This window comes from Epinephelus fuscoguttatus, linkage group LG20 (assembly GCF_011397635.1).
Source record: "Epinephelus fuscoguttatus linkage group LG20, E.fuscoguttatus.final_Chr_v1".
In the NCBI taxonomy this organism is placed as follows: domain Eukaryota; kingdom Metazoa; phylum Chordata; class Actinopteri; order Perciformes; family Serranidae; genus Epinephelus; species Epinephelus fuscoguttatus.
Genome location: NC_064771.1, coordinates 125,582 through 150,410, shown reverse-complemented (window position 1 = coordinate 150,410; position 24,829 = coordinate 125,582). Strand labels below are relative to the sequence as shown.

Sequence of the window (24,829 nt, the reverse complement as noted above, 5' to 3'; positions counted from 1 at the left end):
TTATTGATTTGATTGTGTAACTCATTCTTTTTGCATTTTGACACATCAAGTTTGATTTAAACTGAACTAAATAGACGTCCAAAGGACCCAAAACAAAGTTTTTGATTTCTCTCAAAATATACAGTACAGGCCAAAAGTTTGGACACACCTTCTCATTCAATGCGTTTTCTTTATTTTCATGACTATTTACATTGTAGATTCTCACTGAAGGCATCAAAACTATGAATGAACACATGTGGAGTTATGTACTTAACAAAAAAAGGTGAAATAACTGAAAACATGTTTTATATTCTAGTTTCTTCAAAATAGCCACCCTTTGCTCTGATTACTGCTTTGCACACTCTTGGCATTCTCTCCATGAGCTTCAAGAGGTAGTCACCTGAAATGGTTTCCACTTCACAGGTGTGCCTTATCAGGGTTAATTAGTGGAATTTCTTGCTTTATCAATGGGGTTGGGACCATCAGTTGTGTTGTGCAGAAGTCAGGTTAATACACAGCCGACAGCCCTATTGGACAACTGTTAAAATTCATATTATGGCAAGAACCAATCAGCTAACTAAAGAAAAACGAGTGGCCATCATTACTTTAAGAAATGAAGGTCAGTCAGTCGGAAAATTGCAAAAACTTTAAATGTGTCCCCAAGTGGAGTCATAAAAACCATCAAGCGCTACATGAAACTGGCACACATGAGGACCGACCCAGGAAAGGAAGACCAAGAGTCACCTCTGCTTCTGAGGATAAGTTCATCCAGTCACCAGCCTCAGAAATCGCAAGTTAACAGCAGCTCAGATCAGAGACCAGATGAATGCCACACAGAGTTCTAGCAGCAGACCCATCTCTAGAACAACTGTTAAGAGGAGACTGCGAATCAGGCCTTCATGGTCAAATAGCTGCTAGGAAACCACTGCTAAGGAGAGGCAACAAGCAGAAGAGATTTGTTTGGGCCAAGAAACACAAGGAATGGACATTAGACCAGTGGAAATCTGTGCTTTGGTCTGATGAGTCCAAATTTGAGATCTTTGGTTCCAACCGCTGTGTCTTTGTGAGACGCAGAAAAGGTGAACGGATGGATTCCACATGCCTGGTTCCCACTGTGAAGCATGGAGGAGGAGGTGTGATGGTGTGGGGGTGTTTTGCTGGTGACACTGTTGGGGATTTATTCAAAATTGAAGGCACACTGAACCAGCATAGCTACCACAGCATCCTGCAGCGACATGCCATCCCATCCGGTTTGCGTTTAGTTGGACGATCATTTATTTTTCAACAGGACAATGACCCCAAACACACCTCCAGGCTGTGTAAGGGCTATTTGACCAAGAGAGTGATGGAGTGCTGCGGCAGATGACCTGGCCTCCACAGTCACCGGACCTGAACCCAATCGAGATGGTTTGGGGTGAGCTGGACCGCAGAGTGAAGGCAAAGGGGCCAACAAGTGCTAAACACCTCTGGGAACTCCTTCAAGACTGTTGGAAAACCATTTCAGGTGACTACCTCTTGAAGCTCATGGAGAGAATGCCAAGAGTGTGCAAAGCAGTAATCAGAGCAAAGGGTGGCTATTTTGAAGAAACTAGAATATAAAACATGTTTTCAGTTATTTCACCTTTTTTTTGTTAAGTACATAACTCCACATGTGTTCATTCATAGTTTTGATGCCTTCAGTGAGAATCTACAATGTAAATAGTCATGAAAATAAAGAAAACGCATTGAATGAGAAGGTGCGTCCAAACTTTTGGCCTGTACTGTATATATTTTTTTCATGACCTGCAGGTAATATTTTTAGTTTGAGTCGAATGTGAATGTGCATTGCTTCCAGTCCGGTAGGTGGCGGTATTGCACCTTTAAGTTGGTTGCCAGCCGCCAATCAAATCAAAAGAAGAAGAAGAATGCACATTGCACACTGCACAGTAGGAGCACATGTTCAAGTCCCAGTCCCAGAACGTGAGAGCTCTCTTTCGGTCATTTACATCCTGGGTGGATTTCGTCCAAAAATAAATGTAAGTAGCAAAGCAGTTGCAGATAATCAAAGTTTTAGTATTTTGTGTTGTCAAAATTGCTACTGGTAGCTGGCTATGCCGCGTTCCAGGCAGGCTCTTCAACCCCTAAGTTACGACTTCAAGTCGCGACTAACGACTTTGTAGCGTTCCAGGAAACCCGTAACATGTGTTTTTCTGTTACCTGTGAAAGTGCACTGGAACTGCAGTCAAATTCCTAACTTCCTACTCGAGTTACAGGTCGCCTGGAACGTAGCTGGCACTAGCTGGCTAGTTAGCAAGCTAATATTAGCTAGCTGACGTTTGAGTTGGTTAACGCATTTACCGGTAACGTTATGACAATGAATCGGTAAGCCCTCGCTAGTCCAACCAGGCTACATCCAGGGCTAAACAAATATTGCTTGAAGGTACAGTCTGAAGTTTTGTTCGAGTGAAGCGCTGGAGCCGTGGGCCGATACCCGGCTGTCACCGGCAACGGGAGCCTCCAGTGTTATGTTTTAACGAGCAGGAGGGCCGTTGTGGTGAGCCGGGAAGCCGGTGTTAGCAGCGGATGCTAACCGCTACCGCAACCACTAGCTGAAGTTAGCATCGAGCTAGCTCACCACAACGGCCCTCATACTTGTTAGCAGTTGAGGCTTTAGTTGTCGGTGACGGCCAGGTATCGGTCCGCGGCTCCGGAGCTTCGCTCGGACTGTATTTCTTTTTCTTTGCGGTGCTGCTGCTGAGAGAGAGAGAGAGAGAGAGAGAGAGAGAGAGAGAGAGAAACAGAGACCTGCCAGCACTCGCTAACATCCGGGACAGCTTGTGGGGCTAGTAGCCCACATACTCTGCTGCACGTAGCTTCACCTGAGCTCTGTCACTGGGTGGAGAGAAAACACAGACTCTCTCGCTCTCCACCCAGAAACGTTTATTTCTTGGTGTTGTATTATGTGGTCTTCAGAGAGTAGTAGTTGTTTGTTTTATTTTGTATGCTTTCAGAACCACAGGGTCGCTCTCTTCAGTTCCCTGGCTGTAGCCTATATCTTCATCCAACCTGAACAGGTAACATCTTGCATCTACACTGCACATTGCCTTTTTTAACCATTTCACAAATCACCCTTGAATATTAGACCCTCCCTCATCTATATATTTTCATAGCAGCAGATGGACTACTTTATTTTTTTAGTTCTGTTGATTGAACCAACACAGATAAGTGTATCACCTGTAAGGGAATTTACTATTACTTCCTTTGTTTTCTCAGGTATCGGATGTGGAAATGCAAAGACTGCAGCCTGTCATTTTCAGAACGATCTGAGCTACTAAAACATTACCGCATTGACCATCGGTTTCACGGTAGGCGCCGTCCTTACCCATGCATCCATGCAAATTGCCCCTGTTCGTCCAAGACATGGAATGGTCTACAAAAACATCTTACTAGAAATCATCCTTCTCAGGAGTCCACACAAAAGGTCTCTTCATTCAAGTGCTACATTTGTGACAATAATCAGCTTTCCACGGAGTATGATTTTTTTATTCATATCAATCAACATTTGAAAAAAAATGAACAAGTCTCTTGTATGTTTGATGGTTGTTCATACAAAACAAACATATACAGCAGTTTCTGGACCCATAAATGGAGAAAACATCAGTCATGCACCGTTAATGACTTTAAAAGTGGAATAATTGTCACATCATCACTCTGAAGAAGTACAGCTGGATGAGCCAACCACTGATATCAAACCTCTGTGAGTGTGTGGGAAACAGAGCTCCTTTTCCTGTTCTTTGAGAGAAAACAATCCAGAGAAAAATGGCAGGAAACCTCCAGGGCCTTCTGATTCTGGTCAGTCACCCTATCTTCTCCCCTGTCCACCTCTGTTTTCCCTTCTCTCATCTTCTCTTCTCCCTTCTCCACCCTTTCCCCTCCCTCTCTAGCCTTTCTCCTCTCCTCTCCACCGTCTCCTCCCCTCTCATCTGCTCCTTCTACTCCTTTCCATTCTCTTCCTCTCCATCCTCACCTCTCTCCTCCCCTCGCCACCTTGCAGTGCCTGTAGGGATGATATACAGTGTATCATTTTAGTCAGCATCTCATAGTCCAGGGTTACTCACATATTGACTGGACAATATCTGCCCTCTTTTAGATTAGGCAGTTGGCCTTCATTTGTTTTAATGTTAAATATGTTACATATGGTTCATATGTTAAAGAAGAATAAATACATTTAAAGTAATCTGTTGGCCAAGTGTCTTTTTTTATAGAGTTTATAAGATGGGAAATGCAAATTATTTTTGAAGTAAAGTCAAATGAAATGTGAAAATTATAGTTTGGTTATATGTAAATGAATTAACTGGTGTCAATGCATTCAAGTTAATTTAGTTAAAAGTAAATACATTAGGTTGGTTCAATTTCAATATATTAGTTTGGTTCAACAACTGAAATGTTCAGAAAATCATTTGGATCAAGGCAAAGATTTAAGGTTGGGTAAAGTGCAGTATTATTGCTTACATCAACATAAAATAATCAGGTCATAACAAGTGACTCAATTTAGATTCTGTGAAGTCAAATATTTTAGATGTGATATCTGGACATCATTTTTTTTAATTTGAGCAAGGTTATACTTTTTTCAGTGCAGCATTGTTTGTCTTACATTAATATTTATTACACAGTGCATTTACAGTGCTCTCATTTTGCATCTCCTCTATTATACTGTTTTTGATTTCTTATTCCTCTATACGTAACACATCCCCGGGTATGGACTAGTTATAAAGATATTGACCAATGAACTTCAGAGAGAGCATGGCTCAGCACATTAATGGTACTAACTCCATAACGTTTGAGTCAATCATCACATAACTTGCAAGAAATGCCTAAAGAGGTACCAGCAACATACCCTGAAATTTTCATTTAAATCATCTACTACGGGACACCAAAAATGCAAAAAATGGACAGGTTAGACTAGAAATCAGAAATTGTTTGTCCAGTCATTACAAAACTTGCATTATATATGTTAAATAATAATGTTGAACCACATGTGTAAAATCATTTAGAAACTGGTCAAGGGGTTGTGCCACCAGATCCAAACAGCTGAATTGGCCTTTTGCAAAATTTGGCCATAAATCATCACCATTTGTACAAATTTTTTGACTGAGCTTGCCCATAAAAACCTGGTGTTTATATTTAATTTAGGCATCCTAAACTGTCAAAGGTCTTGATCCTAGCAGCTTTCAAGTTTTAACTCTTTATGCTGGCTTGAACCCTGGAATCTTGGATTTTTTTTCTTTTGTATTAATATATATCTTATATGTATTTTTAGCATTAATACATTTGGCAGGACATTTTGTAATGTATTATTTTTTTTTTTTTTTTTTTTTGCATAATCCATTGTTGCAGCATGTCTGCAGCAATGTTTTGTTTTGCTTTAGTTCGGTTAAATAATTAAGATTTTATTTTCTGTTTGTCTTAAAACAAAAACAAATACACATTTGGGACCACCATAGTAGTATTCATAAATTCATAAATGATTCTGAAAAGTGAATGTAAAAGTATTTCTATTTACTTCACGCTATTTTTTTTTTCTCACGTATGCTGTTTGTCACCTCATCTATTTGTTTCTAAGCCCCAACTCCCCTGAGATGTGGATTTCCAGCTGACCAATGGATTAATGGATTCCTCTCGAGCTATATACAGAGATAAAAGGCTGTGTGTAACATGACCCCTGTGGTTCTATGAGGAGGATTATGCCAATGTCGAATAAAGCTTCCTCCTAATTGTAACAGAAGCTGAGCTGACCAACACTAACAGCTCTTATGCTGGAATCAACCCAAGGTCAGGGTGAGGAGATAGAGCTATCGATCCCAGACAACACAGTAAGGAGGAAACTTTCTGTCCATCTCAGGGCTCATCACAGCATTGTTACGGATCCAATCTCCACTTCAAATGCCATTAGTGGATCTCTGTCAGGGGCAAATCTCAATTTCCCCAGTGAAGCTAAATGTTATTTCACACTAAGAGAGACAAGGAAGGATTTGAAGGAAGATACACTACATCTCATCCTCTTTTATTGATCATGATAAGGTTGGAGAGAAAAAACATCTCCAGATACGTGTCATGTTGATTGTGTAAGCACTATGACTTATCTTCCACAGACTGCATGATATCAAAGTGAACTGTTGTCCTGAAGGATAATTCTACTTTAGTACAACCTTGGTCTTATTTTCATATATTCTGCCATAATTCATAACAGTTATATTGACATAGTACTTACTACGGTAACTGCTTAAATCTGTGAATGTGGTGAAGTCACTTAAAAGAATGGTCAAGAAAAACAAGCAGTCAGATGAACATACTGTTTTTACACAATACCCAAGGTTAGCTGAACTTTCTGGATGCGAAAAGGAAGGAAACAGTGAAATTATAACTCAAACTTTTGAATGAAGCTTGTAATTGTTATCATTTTTTTAGTCATTGCTACCAAATAAATCCTCCAGCTAAATCCTCAATTTGAATAAAGTGATCCGTTAATTAAACTATTTAGTCCTTTTTTATTAAATTAAATCAATTTTCTTAAATGAATATAATTCATCAGTTTCATCAACATAAATATGTAGATAAGTAGTCAGCAGGATAATCCACTCCGATCATAAAAGAATAATTAGATAATTATAACCTTAAGCTTAAAGTAAAAAGTAAAGTAAAAAATCTGAACAATCTAGTGCAGAAGTTTGGTATGTCTGACACTTGTTGGGCAAAGGACAGGGGCTGTAATCTATAGGTAACAATGCCCCAATGTGAGAAAAAAGTTTTTTGACATCAGTGAAAATGTTTGGCTTTTTTATTGAAAGGCCAAACATCAGCGAATATGGACTAAAGAAAAATATTTGGTTTGATAAAGATATGTTGTAAATTTTGGAGCAAATACATCTTTTTTTCCCATTAAAGTTTAACTTTTGGACTTAACAACGCACTGGAGTTACTGGATGTGTTTGACTGTCACACAAGCCAGAAACAATTCTACCCAGCCGCCACCGGAATCTAATTCTACAAACAGTATAATATTAATGATATTACGGTAGCCTAATCTTTAACTGCAACTGTGCAGGAATACTGGATTTAAACAGAATAAAAAGACATACAAAAACAAAAAATAAAAAGTTGCACATCATGTTAACTTAGAATTTAAATATCAATGTTATAAATAAACTGTGAACTATTTGGTGCAGCCCTAAAATATGACTGAAAATGTGTTGTAAGCTAACCTCCCTCAAAAATATGACATTTGACAACACATTCTCAGTCCGACCTTGTCACATATCGACGTTTGATCATGGACTGTCCACATCGAGATATGATGTGCAAGGTAGCCTGGGTGTATGAGGTGCCTCCAGGGACATTATTCAGAATTACCTCTCACGCATACATGTGAAATGCTCTTACATACACTACTGAAACACTCGCACACAAACTGAAAAATTATTTGTTCACATACACTACTGAAATGCTCTCACACAAACAACTGAAATGCTCTCATACATACAAGTAAAATGCTCTTACATACACAACTGAAACACTCTCACACAAATTACTGAAATGCTCTCACACACTACTGAAACACTCACACACACTACTGAAAGGCTCTTACATACACTACTGAAATGCTCTCACACACACACACTACTGAAACACTCACACACACTACTGAAATGCCCTTACATACACTACGGAAACACTCTTACACACACAACTGAAACGCTCTTATATACACTACTGCAATGCTCTCACACACACTATTGAAACGCTCTTACATACACTACTGAAACACTCACACACACGACTGAAAAGCTCTTATATACACTACTGAAACACTCTCACACACACTACTGAAACGCTCTTACATGCACTACTGAAACACTCTCAAATGTGTGTGCTGAATGGTCTACTCGAATGGTCTCCGTTGACGCCAGTATATTCTGAAGTAATGTCGCTGCTTCGGTTAGGCCACTTGCAGGCTGTTGGGCAGACATTAGTGTGACAGACCATGTGGCTGACGATCAACAGCCGTTCACCTTCTTATTCTTCGTTTTCTTTTTTTGGCAGTTGGCTTAGGTGCATTACCGCCACCTTCTGCAGCCCTTCACCTGTGTGAATAGGCTCTATGCACGGCAGCTGATGACATGTTTTCCAGTAAAACGTAAGGCTGCCTGACAACTTCCGCTGAGTGTAGAGCCCTTTGCTAATATAGGAATGCTTGTCATATTGTAGTTTAAAACGGCATTAAAACTGGATTACTTATTTTCCAATACATTTTTGTGTATTTTGTTGCTTAAGTGTCGATGTTTACCTTGTGGCATGACCGCAACACAAGGTAAATTGTCTTTTCAAAGAAGAGAGGACAGCACATCAGGACACCACTGCCGCACGCCGCTGTGTACAGCTTCGGCTAAGTTTAATTCTGTTCTTAATTTCCACACATTTCCCCAAGACACTGAACTACAAAAGAGGTGGGTGGTCCAAATAAGATGCTACAACTTCACCATTACGAATCACACCAGAGTCTGCAGCCGACATTTTCAAAATACAGACCTGATTGAGCTTTCAACTGCAGCTGGACGCTGAAAAATGGAGCTGTCCCATTACTTTTTCAGTGGAACAACTTTACTCTGCCTGCCCAGGGCCGGGAGTTTGGCAAAGAACAGAGCGACCAGACACAGATATAGACATAATCCAAACTGAGGACCCTCCCATGGATGTACATTACCCAGACCATGACAACTGCTCCACTACTGAGCCTGCTGCACTTCACCATTTCACTTCTGGACCACAGTGAAATCTTTCGAGCAGAAATCGCGAGCCTACGTTAACAAATGGAGGAAATGGCTCCAGCAACAAGTTTGGGCTGGAGCAGTTTGCTGCCTCAGATGATGACATAAGGTTTTACACAAGGTAAGCTAAAATGTCAGCAGTGTTTGTCAGATTTATATGAAAGTATTTATTCTGGAAACACTGGCATTAAATAGGCAATTTTGTGTTTACCCTCTTGAAATGTTTTATGTACTGTCATAATATGTTTTATTGTGATATAAATTACAACTGTGATGCTATCATTATGCAATAAATAATCAGAAAGGCTATTGTGCCATGCGGGAGCATACCAGTCAGCTTAAAGGTGCTGTGGGATTTGAAGGTAGAGAACACCTCACTCTTGAGTAGAAGAGAGTTTGGTGCCGCAGCACTACTTGAGTATCAGAGTAGTTCTGAGAAATATCTGGTAGGTGAGCCGTCATGGTCTCCTCAGACAGCCAAATGCCTACAGCTCCAAGTACAGTATACGGAAAGTTAGCAGAAGGAAATACAGTACAATTAATGTTGTTGTAAGCTACTGTCATTAGTGTCTGTCCTGCATCTCTCTCTGTCTCTGTCTCTATTTCTGTCTCATTGTGTCATACGGATTACTGTTAATTTATAATGTTGAACTGTTCAGTACGACATCTATTACACGTATGTCCGTCCTGGAAGAGAGATTCCTCCTCAGTTGCCCTTCCTGAGGTTTCTACCATTTTTTCCCCTGTTTCCCCACACTGCCAGTGCAACAGTAAATTTATTCTTCTCTTGTCCTTATTGAGTGAGAAATATAATTCTCAAGATTTGGCATTGTTTTGGTTTGCAATACAGCATTAACTTTCAGTGATTCCGTTTACTAGGATTAAATCAATCAGAGATTTTCCGGGAGAATGGTCAAAGACCACCTATGGGCCTTGGAAAGAGGCTACCAAGAGATCTATAAGGCCAACCAAAAATGTACACCCATTGCTGGTAGTAATTATATCTCTTTTGAAGGTTCTCTCATTCACTACCTCACACCCCACTGTCGTTTTTGTTTTGTTATATTGCCCTCCTAAATCAGTGGGTGACTTTTAAGCTGACTTTGGTCACTTCTTGTCCATTATTACCACTACTCATTAGAAAAAAAAGTTTTACTATTAGGTGACGTAAATATCCACATCAACATCCAGAATGACAAGCTTGCATCTGAGCTTCTCAATCTTATCCATACTTTTGACTGTAGTCAGCATGTCTCTGGCCCTAACCATCAACATGGTCATTCTCTCAATTTAATCATTACTTATGAGTTAAATTCTTTAAAAGTCCAGACTATATGCATGTTTCGACCCATCACATCACAGACCATTGAAAAATTCTGTAACACCTATAAGGCATCCCAACAGCTTGATCTCCTAGATTTTTCATGTTCTGTGGAGAAGCTGGCTACTACATTTATTCAGTGATGTGCTGCCACACTGGACACTGTAGCTCCCTTTAAAATAGCTAAACCAAGTCTTCAATCAATCAATCAATCAATCAATCAATTTTATTTATAAAGCCCAATATCACAAATCACAATTTGCCTCACAGGGCATTACAGCATACGACATCCCTCTGTCCTTATGACCCTCACAGCGGATAAGGAAAAACTCCCCAAAAAAACCCTTTAACGGGGGAAAAAAATGGTAGAAACGTCAGGAAGAGCAACTGAGGAGGGATCCCTCTTCCAGGACGGACAGACGTGCAACAGATGTCGTACAGAACAGATCAGCATAACAAATTAACAGTAATCCACATGACACAATGAGACAGAGAAAGAGAGAGAGAGATGCAGGTAATGACAGTAGCTTACAACAACATTATTGAAAGTAATAATATTATAGTTATAGTTCTGGCTACTGCGGTACAATATGTTGAAAGTATGTATTAATATCTGGCAGTATACATGTGTGACAATAGTCATATGTGTATAATAACAGTAGAAGTATGACTAATGACTAATGATGGCAGCAGCAGCAGGAGGCATCTGGCAGGACCACGGCAGCAGCACCACCACACACATCACACTGTCCAGGCACCGCTGCGATATGAGTTAACCTGAGAGACAGTGGAGCACAAAGGCTCCGGAGAAGAAGCCGAGTTAGTGACATCCAGAATGGCCGAGTTAGCAAGATGCAGTAATAGAATACGAGAGAGAGAGAGAGAGAGAGAGAGAGAGAGAGAAGGAGAGAAGGTGCCCGGTGTATTATGGGGGGTCCTCCGGCAGACTAGGCCTAAGTCAGCCTAACTAGGGGCTGGTACAGGGCAACCCTGAGCCAGCCCTTGCCTCAAAGAAACCCCCTCCATGATTTAATGACAGGCTTAAGGGCATTAGTAGGGCATGCAGATGTGCTGAACAGAAATGGAAAGCATCTAAATTATGTAGCAATTTCAATTCCATGAAAGAGCTTCAAAAATAATTTAATAAAACTGTAAAAGAAGAAAGAATGAAAGATGGGAGACATTTCAGTCTTTCTTTGTCGATAAAGTCTCCAGCATCAGAGCCCAAATCATACCATCACTGTCCATCTCACCACACAGTGAGGTGCATCAGACTTTTGACACATTTTATTTGATATCCCAGTCAGATCTACTGAGGATGATTAATGGCATTAAATCTTTCACCTCCCCTTTGAATGTGTTAGCAACCAATTTTTTTTTAAGAGAGGTCTCTGCCTTTTTATCTTAAGATATTTTAACAATATTTAATAAGTCCTTATCTTCACAAGTTGTTCCTCCAATTTTTAAATCAGCAGTTGTTCAGCCCCTTTTTAAAAAATCTAACCTTGATGCAGATAATCTTAATCATTTTAGATGCATATCCAAATGACCATTTCTTGCTAAAGTACAGGAGAAAGTAATATACTCTCAGATATTATCCTTCATGAATGAACACTCACTTTTTGAGAAGTTTTGGTCTGATTTTCAAAGTCATCATAGTACACACACTGTACTTATAAAAGTTATGAATGATATTAGGAGCAATTCAGATGCTGGTTGTTACACTGCTTTCATGTTGCCTGACTGGGCGGGGCGACTGGTTAGCACTCTCGCCTCACAGCAAGAGGGTTGCCGGTTCGATCCCGGGCGTGGGAGCCCTTCTGTGCAGAGTTTGCATGTTCTCCCTGTGTCAGCGTGGGTTCTCTTCGGGCACTCTGGCTTCCTCCCACAGTCCAAAGACATGCAGATTGGGGACTAGGTTAATTGGTAACTCTAAATTGTCCATAGGTGTGAATGTGAGCGTGAATGGTTGTTTGTCTCTATGTCTCTATGCGATAGCCTGGCGACCTGTCCAGGATGTACCCCGCCTCTCGCCCGATGTCAGCTGAGATAGGCTCCAGCCCCCCCGCGACCCTCAAGAGGATGAAGCGGTTAGAAGATGAATGAATGAATGAATGTTGCTTGACTTATCTGTTGCTTTTGAGACTGTACATCATGGCATGGCATTGTGTAGGCATTACTGGGGATGCTTTAAACATACAAAATATGTAAGTATTTGTTTAATTGAATCATGTTTTATAGTTTATTTATAGTTTGACTAGAGCAAGATTATATTTAATAACTTCTTTTGTTAAATTGCAAAGAAAGTTCGCTCCTTGGTACAACTTTCAAACCCGAAAATTAAAACAAATATCGTGAAAATTTGAAAGGAATTGGCAGTTAACAAAACTAGAAGAATCTCGTTTAGTCTGGGAACACAGTCTCAAAACATGTGAGAGGGGCCTCTGCAATGCCAGAGCACACTATTACTCAGCTTTAATAGAGGAAAATAACAACAACCTCAGGTTTCTTTTCAGCACTGTAGCCAGGCTGACAGAAAGTCACAGCTCTATTGAGCCTTGTATTCCTTTAGCCCTGAACAGTAATGATTTTATGAGCTTTTTTAATGACAAAATTCAAACTATTAGAGGCAAAATTCATGACCTCCTGCCCACAAATGGAACCAATATGCCCTTAAACACAACTGTAAGACCTAATATATATCTAGATAGCTTCTCCCCAATTTCTCTTCATCAACTGACCAAAGTGATTTCTTCATCTAAATCATCAGCGTGTCTGTTAGACCCCATCCCAACTAGGCTACTTAAGGAAGTCTTACCTTTAGTTAACACTCATATTAGACATGACCAATATATCTTTATTAACAGGCTATGTACCACACTCCTTTTAAGGTAGCTGTAATTAAACCTCTACCAAAAAAGCCCACCCTGGATCCTGAGGTGTGAGCCAACTAGACCAATATCTAATCTTCCCTTTATGCCAAAGATCCTTGAGAAAGTAGTTGCAGACCAGCTGTGTGATTCTCTCCATGATAATTTACAGTATTTGAAGAATTTCAGTCAGGATTTAGAGTGCATCATAGCACTGAGACAGCACTAGTTAAAATTACAAATGATCCCCTGATTGCTTCAGACAAAGGACTCCTCTCTGTACTTGTTTTATTAGATCTTAGTGCGGCATTTGACACAACTGACCATCAAATTCTGCTACAGAGAATGGAACATTTAATCGGCCTAAAAGGTTCTGCACTGAGCTGGTTTAAATCTTATTTATCTGATCGTTTTCAGTTCGTTCATGTTAATGATGAATCATCTCTATGTAGTAAAGTTTGCTTTAGAGTTCCACAAGGTTCTGTGCTCGGACCAATCCTATTCACTCTATATATGCTTCCTTTAGGTAACATCATTAGAAATCACTCAGTAAATTTCCATTGCTATGCGGATGATGTACAATTGTATTTATCGATAAAGCCAGAAGAAAAGATTTGTCTTTTAATTCTCATTTAAAACAAACCCCATGGACTGCTTTTTTTCATCTGCATAATATTGCGAAAATTAGGCCTTTCCTGACCCAAAAAGATACAGAAAAATTGGTCCACGCTTTTGTTACCTCAAGGCTGGATTACTGTAACTCCCTATCATCAGGTAGCTCTAATAAGTCTTTAAAAACTCTCCAGCTAATCCAGAACCCAGTGGCACGTGTACAGGAACTAAGAAACAAGATCATATTTCTCCTGTTTTAGCTTCTCTGCACTGGCTCCCTGTAAAATCAAGAATTGAAATTAAAATCCTACTGTTAACTTACAAAGCTTTAAATTGTCAGGCTCCATCAAATCTGAGAGAGCTCATAGTGCCCTGTTATCCCACCAGAACACTGCGCTCTGAGAATGCAGGGTTACTCGTGGTCCCTAAAGTCTCCAAAAGTAGATCAGGAGCCAGAGCCTTCAGCTATCAGGCTCCTCTCCTGTGGAATCATCTTCCTGTTGCGGTCCGGGGGGCGGACACCGTCTCCACATTTAAGACTAGACTTAAGACTTTCCCCTTTGTTAAAGCTTATAGTTACAGCTGGCTCAGGCTTGACTTGTACCAGCCCCTAGTTAGGCTGACTTAGCCCTAGTCTGCTGGGGGACCTCTTATAATACACCGAGCACCTTCTCTCCTTCTCTCTCTCTCTCTCTCTCTCTCTCTCTCAATTCAATTCAATAAGCTTTATTGGCATGACTGTAGATTAACAATATTGCCAAAGACATTAAAATTTACAAATAAAGTACAATAATAAAAGTAAGTCAGAAAACTATAAAAAAAAGATTAAATATATGATATATAATACAAAATACACCAATCTACAATACAATACACCAATATATAATATAGAAAAAAAAATGAATAAAGAAAAATGTAGATTGTGAGTTACAAGGACTGTAAATATAGACAGGTGTGTCAGGTGTTGTGATGGTTGTCCCTCAGGCTTTGGCATAACCTGACATATGTTGCTGCTGCTAAGCTGCTGACTCTGTTCTCTCCAAGGATGTGTTGCATTTTAGTTTGATCAGGCAGAGAATCAAAGTCAGTGACTTTATGTTTTATTTTTGAGAGGAAGTCGGCTCTGATGTGTTCATACTTGCTGCAGTGCAACAGGAAGTGTGTCTCTGTCTCCACTTGTCTGTGTGGACAGAGCTCACACAACCTGTCCTCTCTGGGCAGCCAGGTCTGCCTGTGTCTGCCCGTCTCTATGGCCAAGCTGTGGTCACTGAGTCTGTACATGGTCAAAGTCTTCCTCAGTTTCTCATCAGTCACGGTGCTCAGATATTCTGCCACCGTGTACTGTCTATTTAGAGCCAAATAACACTGAAGTTTGCTTTGCGTTTTTGTGGTCGATGTCCAATAGTTAATGTAATGTTCTTTTTCTTTCTCTATAATTTGGTGGGTCCAGATTGTGTGAGGGCTGTGCTGAGGTCTTGTGTTGTTAGAGGAGCTGAGCCTCAGGACTAGCTGGCTGAGGGGGCTCTTCTCCATGTTCTCCTCTTGGCATTGCAGAGCTTTGTAGTGGTAGGAGTTGGGGTCACTTGTTTTAAGGTGTTTATAAAATTTGATGGCTCTTTTTTGAATTCTAATTAAAAGGGGGAATTGGCCTAGCTCAGCTCGGCACCCGTTGTTGGGGGTGTTCCTGTGCACTCTGAGGATGCTCTTGCAAATCTCTGTATGCAGGATTTCGATGGGGTGTTTGTCCCATTTTTCAAAATCTTGATTTGCAAGAGGACCCCACACCTCACTACCATACAGAATAATTGGTTCAATTATAGATTTGAATATTTTGAGCCAGATTCTAATGGGCATATTAATGTTTGAAGATTTCTTTATAGCATAGAAAGCCCTTCTTCCCTTCTCTCTGAGATCATCAACAGCCAGGTTAAAGTTTCCCGTGGATGTGATGTGTAGTCCTAAGTATGTGTAGTCGTGTGTGTGCTCCACCTCATGAGAGCCCAGGAAAAACCTGGTTTGGTCTCTCTCTCTCTCTCCCCTTTGCTAACATTCATGTCCTGCTACTGCATGTCACTAACTTGGTTGTACTGCATGTCACCAACTCGGCTTCTTCTCCAGAGCCTTTGTGCTCCACTGTCTCGCAGGTTAACTTATATCGCAGCTTTGCCTGGATAGTGTGACGTGTGGTTTTGCTGCTGCCATGGTCCTGCCTGATGCCTCCTGCTGCTGGTATCATTAGTCATACTTCTACTGTTATTATACACATATGAATATTGTCACATATGTATACTGTCAGATATTATATTATATTATTATAATTATTATTAATACTTTAAACATATTGTACCACAATAGCCGTAATTACTATTATAATATTATTACTTTAATTGATGTTGTTTTAAGCTATTATCATTACCGTCTGTCCTGCATCTCTCTCTGTCTCTGTCTCTCTTTCTGTCTTTTTGTGTCATACGGATTACTGTTAATTTATCATGTTGATCTGTTCTGTAGAACATCTATTACACATCTGTCCATCCTGGAAGAGGGATCCCTCCTCAGCTGCGGTTTCTACCATTTTTTTCCCCGTTAACGGGGTTTTTGGGGGGAATTTTTCCTTATCCGCTGTAAGGGTCCTAAGGACAGAGGGATGCCATATGCTGTAAAGCCCTCTGAGGCAAATTGTGATTTGTGAATGTTGGGCTTCATAAATAGAATTGATTGATTGACTGAAATTGCTACTGACTATATTACGAAAAAAGAAAAAGAAAACCATGATGGAAATGTGTTTGTCTTTTCAAAGGCATAAATGGTAAATGGCACCACTTTTAATTTATTGTGACTTTTTCTTTGAAGACAGGCATATTTTTCGGGTGGCAATCTGAATTACTCACAAGGGCCTGTTTTTCTGCCAATCATATTGCTGGAGGGCCCACTGGCTATGGGCCCCTTCATCCTATGGGCTCCACTGCCCTGCCTAACTGTCTATATATATGCCCTTAATACCAAGTGTATTTTCCCCAAATGAATAAATAACATTACAAAGTACTTTGTGGCCATTTGTCTTGTGTTGTGATCTGCTCACATTAAACATATAAAGTTATACTGTCAGACAAGACAAGAGGAGAGCGAGCAACATGATTGCAACCCGTCCTCCTTATGTAAGTAATTTTCTGTTTAACAATTGACGTGTTAAAGTTTCTTTTACCAGTCCCTTATGTAATAACTTATGAAGATAATGCGTAAAATTACGCATTTCACCAGAGGTGTAAAACTCATTTTAGTACATAAGCCACATACACCCTATCCTGGGCCAGACCAGTTAAACTATTGCACATTAACATATGAGTTCCAACACCTCTTTTAGTGCACAGAAGTTCAAGTACACTCTGAACACATTAATCCTTTCACAAAACAGATGATGAACAGCCTAAGATGTCTTAAGAAAGTGTTATTTCAGCAATATGTTTCAGTGTTTCCACATTCAGTCAGTCTACTAATCACTGTCATTACATGTGCATATTTCTATTCATTTTCCACTCGTGTGTAGTAATGCTGTCATCACCACATTAAACTAAAGAGGAAGCTACTGAGGAAGCAGGTTAAATTATCTCCTGCCTTTTAAACCATTAACAAATCTTAAGTTTGGCAGTGCTTAAGCAATAGGGTTCCACCAATTTAATTTTAAGAGGGAGGTCTAAAGCAGATTATTTTGTGCTGAAGCTGCTCACTGACAATATTTTGCACAATGTTTAATGTCTTAAAATTTGACAACTGTAATTTGGTAATGTGAAAAGCTTTTGAGGCAGCATTTTATATGGAGAAGGATGCTCACTGCTCAACTTGCTTCTGAAACCTGGGACTTCACAAATGCATTATAATTAGGTGTGCAAAGTCATCACCTGGGCCAGATTAGATGCTCTCTTTGGGCCGGTTCTGGCCCGTGGGCTGTATGTTTGATGCCCCTGCATTACACCATTACAGTGTTATGTTAAAGACTGTTTCCTGGTCAAAATGTGTTTCCCCTTACATAAACCTAAGCCAAACCCTTAGCCCTACAGCTATCCACCGAGGGGAGCACTATCCATTAACAGAGGGAAAACACTATTTAACAGGGGAACACATTTTGATACAACACTGGCACAAATCATGGCTAGCTTGCTAATGTTAGTTACCATTTTTAACCTTCTTTTGTACAGCAATTGCAAAATCATTTGGAGATTTATTTTGATCTCTTCGGAGACCAACAACTACACATTAAATTGAGAACTTGCCAAAGACAAAAAGGTAAAACAAAATTCAACACTGGTTAGTTACTTCAGCACAATGTATGAAGGGATATAGTGCTTGGTTAGTTACCATCGGTTGTACACCATGAATGTATTAGCAGAACTAGATACAGCATTTGTGGCAGGGCCCTATTCATTCCACATGAACTCAAAAGGGTTCATCTGCCACGTATAAAATTACCCGAACACTACTTCCACTTTGTGCGGACCTAGAGACTTACAGTGGCCAAGAGTGACTAAGTGCAACTGAGCATCTATTTCTACTAGCTGTTGGGATTCACTTGACCACAGATGATTTGTCTTTTGTTAAAATCTAAACTGGACATGTGAAGGCTTTTCCCTCTGCGTCTTGCCATCTAAGATAGTGATTGAGACTGCATGTTATTTGTTCTTCAAGCAAAGGACAGCCGTCTCCACAGGGTGCCTCAGTGTCACACCTAAGTAAGAGACCAGTCAGCAAACTTGATTGGACAGTACTTTCACAGTGACATGCGACTCTGTGATGTCACCAAGCAAACTTTATGAAAAGTTCTGCTCTCTTCACGCTCTCTGTCCACTCTCTCCTGAGCCACTGACTTGATCAGACTCTTGCTCTTGCCCCTGAACCTTTGAAGGGGGCACTTGCTTCTAGACTGTTGCTCTTTCTCCTGAGCCACTGACCGGCTCTTGCTCCTAAGACTCTTGTTCTTCCTCCTGGACCATGACCATGTTAGGATGTTAGGACCTGCTACGCCCTTCCCCCATTCTCTCCTCTACATTCAACAGCAGGAGCAGAACCTGGAGACCAGAGAAAAATAGTGTGCCAAACACAAGGTTTGCAACTAACTTTCCAGCAACAAGGAGAATCAAGTTGAGTTAACACCCTAACGTCTAACTCTGCAAAGACACGAGCGACCGGCCTCCTCGGATCTGCATCTTCTGAACAAGGACACAGCAAAGACTGTATCTGGCACCACAGCTCTTTCCAGCCTTCCCCTGCCGGCTAACAAAAGCAGCACACCACAAACCGACTCTTTCTTCCATCCATTCAAGAAGTGGTAATGTAACAACTGGGCAAAGCATTATTACAGTTGGCTAAGCAAGACCGTTTAACTTTGTCAGTTGTGATCTAATGCAGATATCAAATTATTGTTGCAATTGTTTTCAGTAAAGTTATTGGTTAGTTGGCTTCACCAAAGCTAAGTGATGTTAGTTTGCAAATGCTTTTCACAGACAGCCTTGCATGCAACTAAACATCCTCTGTACTCACCCAGAACCTTTGCAACACATATCGCATACACTCGCTCACAAGTTGGCTTTCAACATAGCTACATCCAAAGAGGCAATTCAAAGTTCCTGCTTCTTTTCCTTTGTCTTTGTTCTGACAGACCACACAGTCAGGCAAAACCTCCCCTGATTTTGGTTATAGTTATAAATTTAGCTATTAAGCAAAGTTCCAAATTGATAGTTTAATGAATTTATGAGACTGACATCATTGACTGGCTATCATTTTTCCCTTTTCAGGAATGGTGCCCCATGAGGTGATTTAATATAAATGAAGTCACATTTTTTAACATAATTAATAATTATCATTAATAGTTATTAAATATTATCGATAGCCATTTTGATATTTAAATTGGAGATCTATTACAAGGCTTAGATCCCAACACAGCAGAACGGCTAACTTCCTATTCATCGCTGCGCTAAGTTGAATGTGTGAAGATTTTTGGGCAGCTATGGCTCAGAAGGTAGAGCGGGTTGTCCACAATCCCCAGCTCCTCCGGTCCGGATGTCAAAGTATTCTTGATGGGTGAATGTGACGTGCAGTGTTAAAAGAGTTTGAGTGGTCAGAAGACTACAAAGGCATTATACAAGTGCAGGTCCATCTACCATTTAACTCTGCAGCTCTTCTAGACTTTTGAGATGTTATCAGACCAAATGGATATAATCCTGATAGTGAAACGTGCCATTTCTGGAGGTTGTGTCACTAAAGTAAATGCATCTACTAATTTACTGACGTCTCTTTCACAATGTAAGTCTTTGGGAAAAAGTATTTTTTAGCTGCAGGGCATCTTGTGACGGAACCCAATAATTGCAGTAACACTGTCTGGCCACTATGAAATTTGGCTTCAAAGCCTGGTGCAAGTTCTGGGGGCCTGTTCTTCACTACTTTTCATGAAGCTTTCTGTGATACTTTGAGTTGACTATAAAGGTTATATAAATTACATACATATAGTACATTTAGACAGCATTACAAAATGACAAACTCACTCTATAGTGGACTATGCGGTGAGTACTAAGGGATTCTGGACATTGCCTAAATGTTGTTTTTCTATGTCAAGATGATGTTGGCATGTGATGTTTGGAAGACGTTGGATTTTGCTTACTTAACAACACAACTTAAAACCAACAAAATATCAATCTCATCTGTCATCAGTATTGACACTGGCACATTGCACTGACATTGAATTTTGGCAAACCAATGTCACAACCTGAATTCAACCAAATATCAATACCAGTTGGGTTTGAGTGACTTGAATCTGGTTCCCCTGAATCTCATTCATGAGTGCATGGGTTCCAAGTTTTCATAGGACAGGCTGAGAACAAAGCCACATGACAACAGTAACATCTGGCTCAGGCTCCAAAGATGATTACTGTGCTGATCTGTAAGAACTTATCCTGCAAGGCCTCTCTCCCTATTGTACACACACATGCATGAACACACACAACAAGCACTGTGGGCACATGCATGTACACATGCACAGATTGTCATAGCCAGATGGCAGAGTCTCTTTGACTGTCACCTAAACCTTGGCAGAATAGCTGTTGGTATGTTTGGGATTGCAAACACACAGAGACCTTCATTTCTTCCATTTAAATTTGGAGGGTCCTATTTGGCTCTGTGACTTGGGTAGTTTGCAATAATATTATAACTTCCTTCTTGTACAAACACACAAAAAGCAGGACTTGAGCAAAAGTCCATCATTTAAATAACAAGGATAGTCAGTCAGTTCTTTAGTTGAGCACTGAGTTACAGTTGGTGAATGTGGAAAAAAAGCAAAATGGAGTGAGAAAATCTCTCTTGCTTTTAGGAGAGTACACTTCAGACAGAATAAGGCAGATCCTTCCTTAACTACAGAAGTAAACATAAAAATTGGACACTAGGAGATACTGTCAATGACTTTTCTACTCAGCGGAATATGTGCGTACCTGTACCACTCCAGTCCCCGTGCGTAATGCCGGTCGAAGAAGTGCGGCTCTGAGCCCAGGGCACGGATGTCTGGGTGGAGTCGGAGAAACTCCAGCAGAGCCCTGGTGCCTCCCTTTTTAACCCCTATGATCAGAGCCTGGGGTAACCTCCGAGTGGCTGTCCAGTCTTTCGCCGAGCTGTTCGCCTCCAGCCTGGAATAACCGCCTTCGCCAACCGCGACTGTAAACTCCTTGGGCACACTGGATCCGTTTCTCTCGTACGGCCATCCTGACCCTGACACAAGGAATTCATGTGTGGGTGGCTTGATTTCCGACTTTTCTATTAGCTCCGACTCGCAGCATCCGGTGAGGAGATAAACCAAGGAGAAGCACAGGATGCTCAGAGAGGACGCGATGGTGAGCCGATGGAAGAGCCGCCGCAGGTCCGCGCTCGGATGGTGGTGATGATGGTGGTGGTGAAAAGCTGCCATCCCTCAGAGATCCATGTGAGATAGGGTGCCATTCTACCCCAAGTGCAGCTTACATCCCTTCATACTCTAACGCCGTCAACACAGCGCTTACTCTTGGACAGTCTCTCTCAGTGCGCTCCGCTGCCTCCCTCCTCCTTCATGTTGCGCGTCCGGAGCGCACTCCCCCCCCCCCACCCCACCCCCATCATGTTAGCCTTAGTAAATGAGAACTAGTTTTTGCGTGACATGCCGTGTGTGAGCCCACTTAATTAAGCTCTAATGTCTGAGCCGGACTACTGCCGCTATCGTTCTCTCTTTCCACTCCACGGGATTACTCTGCTTCTCTCTCTACCACGGCTCATCCCACAGGGGTTCCATCCAGCCAGGGATCTCTCTGTCTCTCTGTGTCTGTCTCTGTCTGTCTGTCTGTCTGTCTCTCTCTCTCTCTCTCTCTCTCTCTCTCTCTCTCTCTCTCTCTCTCTCTCTCTCTTTTTCCCCCTCACACACTTTCTCTGTCTTTCTCTCTAGATAACTTGGATGGCCTGTGGTGTGTATAATTCCAGTACTATTTATTGGGGGATGAGACAGATCCAGTGGGTAGACGGTGGTGTCCTATACACTCATACGTGTCATTATCACTCTCATCTAGAGTGACTGATCTCGATTCTGTCACATATTACGATGTATGCTCTGCAGCTATGTGCCATTATCTCTTGTGTCTTACAGACACTTTTAGAAATTCTCTGATCAGTGGGTCCAGAAATGGATCTATGAGCAGGTAACCAGGGTTCACTGGTGCCATTTGAAACTGGGTTTATCACACACTCAGCTGACATTCTGCGCTCTAAGACCAATCACATAATTGGCTTAGTGGTCAGACGGCATTACTGTATGGTGCAGCTGCCAGTAGTCATCTGATCCCGACCTCAAAGGGCAAGACCCACATCATGTAGAACTGTCTTACGATCTTAGAATCAAATTAACAATGTGAGTTGCAGTAATTCCACTTGAGTCCCTATCACATTTTCACCCACTTTAACAAAAACAACGTTATAATGATAGATTTTTTAAACAACTGACACGTTCTGGAAAAAAAAAAAAAACAATCTGCTGATTTACTGTTCTTAATCCAAGAAAAGGTTTGACTTCATTAGTGGATGCATTAGCAGAGGTGTGTGTTGTGTGTTGCAGTCTCCTGTTAGGGAGCTCTACAATGTTGGCTTTTATTATTGCAGAGTGCGAAGCTAAGGTATGGATAATAGCTCATAGGAGACTCATTAGTTCCCCCTTCCAACCACACATGCACATGCACATGCACGTACTTGCACACACACACATTCATTCACACACTCTCACACACACACACACACACACACACACACACACACACACACACACACACACACAATTCATGTTCCATTTGGCTTACCCCTGTCATTATCCCATGGCAGATGTGACCCGTGCCATAAAACCACTGCAGTGTCCTGCAATGAGAGACTAAAAGATCTGCCATCCAGTTTCAACAACAAGATAAAACTTTGTTTCCTGTATCTATAACAAGCAGACAAGGCAGTCCAACAACACACTCACCAGATATGACAGAATAAACTGTATCCCTATGAATATAATATGTGAGCTATATTATGATTTTATGACAGTGTAATTACATTTGTATGCCATTATTTTTTATTAGTTTTGATCTAGGCTAAATAAAAGAGTAGATAATCTAGTCTGATAAATATGTAGAGTACTATTAGCTAGGGATGCATGATATTGAATTTTTTGCCGATATCCGATATGTCAAGACATAATAACTCATTTGGCTGATAGGTAATATCGATATTGAAATATTCACTTTTTTTTCTCCAGTTAACATCATATTAGGCATGCATGCTCTTATTGTGATGGCCCGCCAGCAGATTGAGACATGAAATACAGTGCCTTTCGGTGAATGTAATATTTATTTTATTCTATTCATAGATAAGTTATCCGTATATTACATAATTGTATAATACATGTTATAATATTTATTATCTATATATATATATATATATATATATATATATATATATATATATATATATATTATATTATTATATAATATTGTCTCACTTTTCTTTCTTATTAGATTTAGAATTGTATTAAATCTTCTAATTTATAACACATTTATATTATATATATATATATACGATTACTATACTATTATTTGAATATATACCATTATATATATATATATATGTGTATATATATATATATATATATATATATATATATATATATATATATGTATATATATATATATATATATATACACACACTATTCCATAAATAGAGGATTTGAGTGTGTGAAATTTATAGTTATTTTATACAGATAATTTATTTTATTTTTTTTACTTTGTGTATTAAAAATATGATTGCATTATTTAAGAATACAGATTAGGGGGTAGAATTACAAAAGTTTTTACTTCATTCTACTCCTTTTCAAGCATGTTGACTTATGTTGGATGTAACTTTTCTTTTTAATTGTTTGTCATTTGTTTTGTTATTTTTATTATTATTTTCTATTATTAATAGTATTATTTTCTTGTTCACTTACTTTTTTGTCTGATTTCAGTGCTGTATGGTTTACATGTTCGAAATAAATAAAAAAAAAAATTATTGTGCATTGTGATGCATTTACAGTTCATTTAAAAGCAGATATCGGTGGATACCACTGACATGCCGATATTCTCAGCATGTTGGATGGTCCAGATAATTAATTTTAAAGCCAATATCAGCTGATACTGATGACATAGCTGATATTATGACATAAATAATAAATGGTAAATCGGGCTAATGTAGCAGCTAAGATGCCACGAGCATGCGGGGCTCCAGCTAATGTTGTTCAGGCAGGTTAAAGGTACATCTTTACATCCCATGATGAGTACTCCTTTCAAAAGTAGAAGCTATGGCTAACACGATGCCGTCTTTCCAGACAGAACATGCGCTGGTTGCCCACGAGATGATGATTCTACTCTACTACTTCATTGTCCTTTGTTATGAATGCAGGTATGTTACAGTATGTCGCTCTATAATGTTATATTTGAAATATGCAAATGGGTTACGTTTTGCAGGTTGTTTGCTAACTGTGTTTTGTACTGTATTTGTTATTTCTGAAGATGTGAAATACTGAAAAAGGGGTAATAATAATAATAATTATAATAGATTTTATTTGTAATGCACTTCTCATCCTTGGATCTCAAAGTGCTACAGGTTAAAAATATAAAAACATATGAAAAACCCCCCACTATAATTAGCTTAAATTAACAGTCAAGGCCTT

General features: G+C 40.0%; 1 protein-coding gene and 1 long non-coding RNA gene across 2 annotated transcripts in view; one reads left to right on the top strand and one right to left on the bottom strand.

The window, feature by feature from the left end:
- The window catches only part of hs3st3l (heparan sulfate (glucosamine) 3-O-sulfotransferase 3-like), a 71,484-nt gene extending 49,953 nt beyond the window's left edge, over positions 1-21,531 (bottom strand). Inside the window, exon 1 of the mRNA XM_049563927.1 lies at positions 21,062-21,531. Within this exon, the coding sequence (XP_049419884.1) occupies positions 21,062-21,531 (470 nt within the window). The remainder of the gene's footprint in view (positions 1-21,061) is intronic.
- Positions 1,886-4,086, top strand: LOC125881033 (uncharacterized). Its single transcript, XR_007448186.1, has 3 exons — positions 1,886-1,994; positions 2,970-3,032; positions 3,232-4,086. It is a non-coding gene; the product is annotated as an uncharacterized LOC125881033 (long non-coding RNA).
- Positions 21,532-24,829: the final 3,298 nt, after the last annotated feature.